This window comes from Porites lutea, chromosome 5, assembly GCF_958299795.1.
Source record: "Porites lutea chromosome 5, jaPorLute2.1, whole genome shotgun sequence".
NCBI lineage: Eukaryota > Metazoa > Cnidaria > Anthozoa > Scleractinia > Poritidae > Porites > Porites lutea.
In genome coordinates this window covers 17,875,438-17,884,261 of record NC_133205.1, presented here as the reverse complement: position 1 = coordinate 17,884,261, position 8,824 = coordinate 17,875,438, and the positions used below count along the sequence as shown (strand labels likewise).

The 8,824-nt window shown below is 38.3% G+C and overlaps 1 protein-coding gene across 1 annotated transcript in view; it reads left to right on the top strand.

Moving 5' to 3' along the window:
- Positions 1-7,546: 7,546 nt before the first annotated feature.
- LOC140938702 (pyroglutamylated RF-amide peptide receptor-like) overlaps positions 7,547-8,824 on the top strand; it is a 1,814-nt gene continuing 536 nt past the window's right edge. The window contains exon 1 of the mRNA XM_073388203.1: positions 7,547-8,824. This exon is cut by the window's right edge and continues 536 nt beyond it. Within this exon, the coding sequence (XP_073244304.1) occupies positions 7,806-8,798 (993 nt within the window). The 5' untranslated portion in view covers positions 7,547-7,805 and the 3' untranslated portion in view covers positions 8,799-8,824.

Here is an 8,824-nt window from a genome sequence, read left to right as displayed (position 1 = left end):
GACTACAGTTGACTTGCCCGGAAGTAAAAATTGTCGCACTAAACATGTGCTTTGTCAGGTTGGTTCTACTGTTCTCGTGACAGTCACTTTTGTTTTGATTTGACAGCTTGATTTGTCGGAAGTAGAAAACAGACCATATCGTGCGGAATGGGCGAGATGAATTTTACCGCTCGTGTAGTAAATTTTAATGTTTTTTACCAGTTTGTAACTGATGTAAATTCTCAATAAAAGCGACCAGGATCGCTTGGTAAAAATCTCTTGGTAAAAATATGCTATGATGGTAGTAATAATTGCCGTTCTCTTATATCTGGAAAGCAACTGAGGAAAATACACGAAAAAAATAGCCTACATCTACAGGCGTATTTTGGGAGGGCGAAAGCCGGATTGTTTATATTCGTACTGTTGAAACCGCCATCGTTGATGTTATGACGGGGGAATATTAGGGAGAGTAAAAATAGTAACCGGGCGCATTTCCACTCGTGAAACTGGTCAAGTCAACTGGAATCACAGATCTTACGAATACCGCTACAGAGTTTCATCCCTTGTCTCTTTTCTCTACTCACGGCCGTTAAATTGAAACCAGAGATCGTCTCCCAAGGAGAATTAATAATTAAAGGGACACAATTATGCTCAGGCGCGAGCGTCATCTGCTTTTTCTTCAGAAGACAATAGAACAGTCTTAGGCCCCGTCCACACGTATCCGGAGATTTTTGTATATCCGCAAATTTTTTTATGCGGATACACCTAGCGTCCACACGTGTCCGCCGTATACGCTCGGTGTATCCGGAGATTTCTTTATACGCTCTCTAGAGTGGAAATTTCTGTATACGCTGTGTATCCGGATACGTGTGGACGCTCAATTGACTCGACAAGATTTTCTTCCGGACCGCACCGCCGAAGGAGATTTGTTTTTTACATTCTCAAGTAATATTTCAGACTTTCGAAGAAGTCTTTCGTCTTATTTAAAATTTGGCCTGCGGCACGAAGACCTATTGCGTTTTGTCGCTAACAGGACCGCCTCGCGACCCGAAAAGCTCGTTCCGCTCACCTTAAAAACAGCTTTTCTAATTTGAAACTCGTGCTAGAGGTCAATTGTTCCAAGTCCAGTAATATTTGCTCACAGTTCTTAACTATGAATTGCTCGCGTTCTATCCTCAAACGTTCGAGAGATAGAAATAAAAATGCAATCTCAACGCGATGAATCATCGCAAAGGTTAGTCAAAAATTATATTATGATTTCATTGCACTAGTTTTTCTAAACATGTTGTGCCTGTTTGTTTGATTTTGTCGGCCGTAGGGTGGTTCATTTAAAAGTTCACTAACACGTCGCGTTGCCAAACACTGTGCTTCACGAAGCTGAATTCCACAAGATCTCCTCAGTCATATCCATGTCTCAATGGTTTCTTTCTTACAGAGTCTTTATTTTTGCTGTTTCATTTCTGCGTATTCCTTTCACAATTATCTGAGCTTGTAAGGAAGCTGGCAGAAGAAATAAGCCTTCAATCGGTATCAAAGCGCTTCCCATCTTTTGGTCCTCCGACTAACGGCCATGAAAATAAAGCCAAAATTCCCGATTACGCCCAAATCGAAACTTAACGGGAACAAGACATCATTGATCTGTAATCCTGAGAAGTTTTAGCGTAGTATCGATATCGAACTCGACCAAGCGCGATGCAAACGGATATTTCAAGGGCTCTTACTCTCCTCTCATCGTTTGATTTCGCGACATCCTGTCCGAAAATTGAAGTTTGGTGCATGCGCAGTGGCGGGAGACTGTTCCTTTAACTGTAGACTGCTAGCAGTATTCTAGACTGCGAGCAGTCTCTTATTTTTCTTTGCAAAGTTACTGCAAGAGAAACACAAGCACGCGAGCTGCGATAAACGAGGGCGTCTGCCCGAGAAGAAAAAATAAAAGACCGTCTTTTCTCGTCTAGTCCTAATCTCTTATTGTTACATAACGTCGTGGTTTGTAATCGCGCTAGCTGAGAGCTAGAGGGATTTTAAGAGAAAAGGCGGACTGCAAGCAGTCTACTTTAATTGAGACATTACTGTCGCGTCCGACGCGCCAGACAAACAAACATTTGACACCGTCTCTGATCGGGCTCAAATCCCTTCCAAAACGACTCATAAAGACACAGGACAAAGGTAAATCGTCTTATTTTATTAGCTAATAGAGCTTAAATGCATCAGATTATTTTATTAGCTCATGCGGCGTTCGGGTACCCTGTGTCTCGGAGGATGATAGATTGTAAGGGATTCATATGAGTGTATCTCGCTTTACATCCAGTTGTGAGAATACAAAACAAAGACTCTCGATAACTTTTTAGAAGCTAAGAATGAAGCTGGCTTCCTTTACTTAAGGCTAATTTCAGTCTTAACCTTGAATTTCTCGATTGATTTGTACAGTTGAGAAATTTAAATTAACTTTGCGTAACATCAACAATTTATCGAAAGGTAGAGTAGCTGCCACGGGCAGCTGTTTTGTCCAGTTTAAGGAATAAACAGTACAACAAGCAAGATGGCAAAACTTTCCCGTGCAATGTGTTCGAAAGCTTAGATTAACAATATATTTCGTTAAGTGAAGCATATACTGGTATGACTTTTATGTAGTCTCAGTCCGCTTAAAAGTCACTCTTAAAGTAAACTGAAAACTCTGTTACTGAACATTTTAAAATTAAGTATACTTATTAATTATGTTATCAATAATTATTCTAGTTTTAGACTTTTACTTTAGATTAGCTTAGGAAGGGCCATTATGTAAAATACTGAGTCATCATTAGTCGATATTAACCTCATTAAATAACAAAGTGTTATTATTATTATTATCATTATCATTATTATTATCAAATCAGTTAATTTATATGCGCAAGACCAGAGCAAATGCTGTTTTTAAATTGAAAATGTTATGACTATTATTATCAGCAAGATGTGTTTTACTTTAGCACAAACAAACTAGCATTTAACAATCACGAGTCTTGCGATCTGATTGGACAACAACTCACTATTCATCTCTTCGCCGATGGCAGATAGACAGTGATGAGCAGGTGTTTTTAAAAAGAGCACAGCCAAAAAGGTAAAAAGTTAGGCCATTGAACTAAGGATGTTATCCCAAAAAAAGTACTAAAGCAGCCTCTATCCAAGACGTGAACGTTTAGAGCGACTATCTGTAATCGAGAACTCGCTGACAGGACTAAAATCTCGAAATTCTAGTTCTGTCAGAAAAAACCCATTGGAGAAACATTTTCGAAAATCAAACTCAAAGTTTCCAAACCATTTTCTTTTTCGAGAAAACTGGCAAAAAGTGAAATGCTGCGTTCATCCACGCCATATAGTCGCCGTTGAATTATACGATTTTCACAGCCCTCGGGAAGAAAAGCGGTTTGAGGAAACAACTTCATCTTTGCCAGGTAAGTAAGGCATCTCAGGCGAAATACTATTTGGCAAGAATAGTGCGAAATAATACATTTTTTACCCGGCTTTTCAACGCCCGAAAATTCCCATCTTCGCAAAAATGAAAATTTGCAAAACTTTGAAGGAAAAAAATTACAGCTTGGTACATAAAACCATAGAAGAATTATTATACCTCAGAAAAGCCCTACTGTATTAGTATAACACATAAAAACCCCAGCTTGGGAAATGGAAAAGCAACCCGTTGAGAGAGGCAAACGCACAGTTCATTTTTGATGTTTTTGCATAAATGTTGAAACCTTCCGCAACTGGGGGTAATACAAACTCCATGAAATTATATTTAATGTGCCCAAATATGCATTTTTCGATGAAGATAAATAGACAGTATTCTAAAATGAAATATCTAATTAATATTTAAGTCTTCTAGTGTTTAGAATTTTAATGTATAAATGGAATAAGTGAAAGCGACCGTAAAGAAGGTCAAGTACAGTGTCTGCATACGTACTGACATTCATATTGGCATAACAAAAAAATGCTAAAAGTACATGTACAGTATCTCAAATCAAGAAAAGAAAACCCTTTCTGAAGGGCTAAAAGTTGTTAGAGTTCAAACGGAGAAAAACTGCGTTTGGCGAACCAAACAAGAAAGGTGGACAAATAATATCGACACCAACCAAGGTACTCCTTTTTTAATTTATTTTTTATCAGTGTTTATGTTCGTTACTGAAAGTCTCCTACCCTCTCTCTCCAATCCTCCTCCCCTTTTCCCTTCCTCCCTATCCCCTACCCGATTCGTTTGTATATAAAAAAAAAAACTTTTTGCAAAGAGTGCAGGATCGGTGTTTGATTGGTTCGGTCCTTTCTAATATCTATCTCTTGTCAGTCTATTCCCCACCGTAGGGCACACAAACAAGTACTTCGAGTCATTTTTACTCCCTATACAGAAAAAAAAACGACTCGAAGTAATCGTCTGAAATTCAGGCTATCCCCGTGGACGGACGGTAACAGATAAAAAAGAACAAGGTTGTCAGGGTTTAAGTCATTTGGTTCAACCATTTTCAAGCCAAATGTGTATGTGGAACAAGTATTTTGGAAAAAGTTATGCGTAGAGAGCCAAATGTTCAATACGATATCGCCATCGTTTGTTAGTAAACCTCGTAACAGCGTAACGTTAAACTCTATTTCTCCAAACCGTTGAGCTAGATAAAAATCTTACCCAAATCGTTTTGTCCGAAAAAGATAACCTCATCTTGCATCTTTTTGATGAGATGACACATACGTTTGCGTTAGCGAAGGGGAATAAAGTAAACTCTTTTGAGTTGAATGTTGAACAGAGAAAAACGCTAAAAAAGTTAAGAGCAAACGCAGAGAAAAATCAAGCAAACGGTGGCCACAGCTCAAAACCTAGCCTATCCTCATTTTCATTTCACAGTATACGTAAGGTTTTAATGAATATAACGCTGCTGAAGTTTAAATTTAAAATGCGACCGGCCTGGGCCTATTACAAGTAGCCGCCGAAGACGGGAAAACAGTCCAGTGACAGAATAAACAAAATTAATGAGGTGACTTTCATAAAAAAGCTAATGCATTGGCAATTCTCTACTTAAATTTCACAAAATAGTTATCTAACAATTTATAAACAGCACATTTTTTTACCTAGAGAAGAAAATATTAGCCTTTTCCAGGTGTTCAGACAAAAGAGCGCGGGTGAAAAATTACGAGGAAAAAAAAAACGATTGGAGACTAGAGAGGGTGGCGTAGCTAGTCCATTTTAGGGGTTGTCCATATGGGTAGTCCATGGGAGTAGTCCATGGACTTCGGGTCAGTGTTTTGTTCACCACTAGAAAAAAAGTGCACTGGAAACCAATTCAAACTACTAGCAAGTTCATCTTTTTTTAGCAGCTGTCCTGTCTTTCCATTTAAAAAGTGGTTAGCTAAGATGGTTAGCAAAAGTATTGTCTCACTTTTAAAACTAGTAGAGTGATAAGTTCTATGTGCTTTTGATTTTTCCCTCCGAGTGTTCAGAAGATATATAGAGGATATTGCACGGTGGCGAGAAGATATGAATTTTATGTTCGAGTGGCAAGAACATAAAATTCATATCTTCGAGCCAACGTGTAATGTTCTTTTTATTATATGGAGAAACCAATTCAACAAAAGCAAAAGGCGGGAATCGTGACATCATTGAACGATACGACACTCACAAAGGTGACATACGGAAAATAAGCCACTCGCGTCCCGGATGAAGTGGTGTATGGAATCTACGAGTAGTTTAGTTCCCAGTAAAACACTCTCCTCCATATAATAAAATTGCCTACGTACGAAAGACATAAATAAATTACGCTTTAAAGTTTAAGGCGGCTTTAAAGTATGGGCTACTAATGGACCAGTGAGACTTATTATAAAGTGCTCTGTATGGGAAATTTAGGCAGGATACCCCTGCTTTTGTATTTCCATTTCCCAGGAAACATTTCTTGCCGTTCAAATCCTTGAGATTCAAACTAACTTAAATTTGTTTTGTCGTTAAATGCATCTAAATGCATCCTTGCTAATAAGTAAGGATTGAATTTGCGTATGCGTAAAAGCTACATTAAACTGTACTATCTAGACTTGACCTATACATTTAATACAAGCTCTACAAACAGCGCGCAGCAAAAGCAGAGTGGATGAAATTAAATTCCTTCATCATTACAAGAAATGCACAAGTCCCTTATGATCCGTGTTGTTCGCCATGGCTGCTAAGGAGGAAACAGTTTTCTCTCTTCAAGAAATTGTTTTGGTGCCCATAATTTGCGTTTTCAAACCAAGGATAGGAGCAAGTCCGTCGAAATCACTGATACCGCTACTTCAGTGCAAAAGAAGCATGGACGCGCACAAGTCAGCACTTGCGTTAGTATTATATCTATAATGGGTGTCGAAATGAAGTGGATCTCTTTTTGTCAAGAGCGTTTGTGTTCGCGCCGCGTCTATGTTCGTTAGCCTGTTCAACACGCCGGTTTGTGGGAGGAACGTTGCGTGACGACACAAAGTACGGCTGTGTTGTAGACTAATAAATAATTCCCAACGTGAAGCTGGGTGAAAATTTGCGAAACTTTGAAAAGTGCTGAAGACAGGATTTTTGGTATTTTTCAACCGAGTAAAAAATGCATTATCTTGCAATATTTTACCAAATAGTATTGTAATTGGGATGCCTTACTTACCTGCCAAAGATGAAGTTGTTTCCCGTTGACCGCTTTTCTTCCCGAGGCTTTTGAAAATGGTATAATTCAGAGGTTTGGTTCACTTTTTGTCGGTTTTCTCGAAGAAGAAAATTCTTTGGAAAATTTGATTGTGATTTTCGAAAATTTTTCACCAAACAGTTTTTTTTGACTGAATATGAAGAATTTCGAAATTTCATTGTTGACGGTGAGTTCTCGATATTTTTTTACAGACAGCTGCTCCTTAGATTGTGGGAAGTTCAAACTTATAATTAGTTGTTTCAGTTGTGACAACAGAACGACGCTTCCTATGAATTGTTATTGTGAAAACAGTTACGGCTTTATGAATTTGTTTTTTTATCAAAGCTTGGTATAGAATCGAAATAACTTGCAGTATGTCATTGTATTTCTCGTCCAAAGACAATTCGTACGCTATTCGTTCTCGCTTTTTAATCAAGAGTTAAATTGTCAACTCGGCCCTACATGCCTCGTTGACTTTTGAATCAAAGAAACCGTAAACTCCTTGTCTAATCGTTAAATAAAAAAAATATAGGTTTTAAGTTGCCACAACTCTAATTACAATAAACGTTTTAGTGACTCAATAATTGCTTTCTCTACAGCTGTTTGTATATTAACCTTATGTATCACCAGGGATCAGAAAGTTCGTATTGCTTTAGCTCAACTGGTCGTATTAACTGTTTCTTTATTTGGCTCTATTCCTGAACAAGGTCTGGTTTTTCATTTTGTTGACAGCGATAATTTTCAGCTGTCAGAGGCGCCAGTTACAATAACTTTATTATTACTATCTTTTTTTTTAGCATACCTGCTTATGACAGCTTGTCACAAAGCCGTCACCAGAATCAAGAAAGATTAGTAATTAAAAGATTTTGAGAGATTCTGACAACCACCTGTGACAAATTAAACTTAGAACGTCACGTTGGCAAATTAGAAGAAGGGAAATCTATAATATTCTAGTCTATGGTAACCGTGCGAGTTCTGCGTCGACGAACTCAGATAATGCAATCGATCATCTCTAATCTGTGTGTACGTTGGAAATTATGTCCACTGCTATTCTGAGGCCAGTAAAGGAAATACGTTGAAAGTAAGGACCAATCAGTCTCACTTCAGTTGTAGCAAATCCATGCAAGTTACAAGAAGGAAGAAAAAAACATAGTGTTGAGGCTAGTATCATGAGTGAAAATGACCCTCAACTTGGAAGATATCCTTTTCTATTCGAGTATCCCGTTCCTTGTCATTGCATTGATTGGAAATCTGTTGGTCATACGAATTGTGCACAAGATACGCGAAATGCACACGCCGACAAATTATCTTTTAGTGAGTGTAGCTGTCAGCGATGTCATCACTATTTTGCTGTGGTCATTATACTTCTTCCCATTCGAAAGGTTTATCTGCAAGGTTGTCGTGATTATTGAAATATCGATAACGATTTCTTCTATTACTTTCACTGTATTAGCAGTGGAAAGATACCATGCGGTACTGAAACCTTTTAGGGCAGGACTGAGGTTAAATGAGGACAACATCAAGAAGGCAGTTGGTTCTATTTGGATAGCAGGTGTTGTAACGTGTTTCCCAGAATTTTTTCTGAAAGAGTGGAGCGAACCATATGAAGATTGCATCGGACCGTGGAGCCTGCACATGAATCAAGCAAGCAAAGTGTATACCATAATAAGTACTTCATTTACTTGTGCTCAACTAGCGCTCATGATTTACTGTTACACATGCTTGATTAGAGGACTTTTCTTCAGCAGTACAGTGTACCCAGTGACAGACAGAGAGACAACAGCAGAGAAAAAGAAACTCGTTATCACATTTCTCTTGGCAACTACAGGATTTTTTGTTGGTTATTGGCCAACTGAATTTTTGCACTCATTTGTGGCAGCAGGGGATGCTAAACAGATAGACTCGAAGTTATATTCTGACCTTGTAGGTGTGTCCGATTTTATCTTCGTTTGCAGTTTATGTTTTAACCCGATAATTTACAGCTTTCGTAGTAAGAAATTTAAAGAAGGGCTTAAAAGCATATTTGTTTGCAGTGCACCGGAGACTGCAATATCAAACGTCCACTGGATCGAAATAATGGCGGGAGAAAGGTCCGACGCCAGGGCGGATCAACAAAGTTTGCGGAGAATTGCAGAGACTGAGCTCTTACCAAAATTTCTTTCCATTCATTGAAAATTTGGTTCAAATTTTTGTTGCTT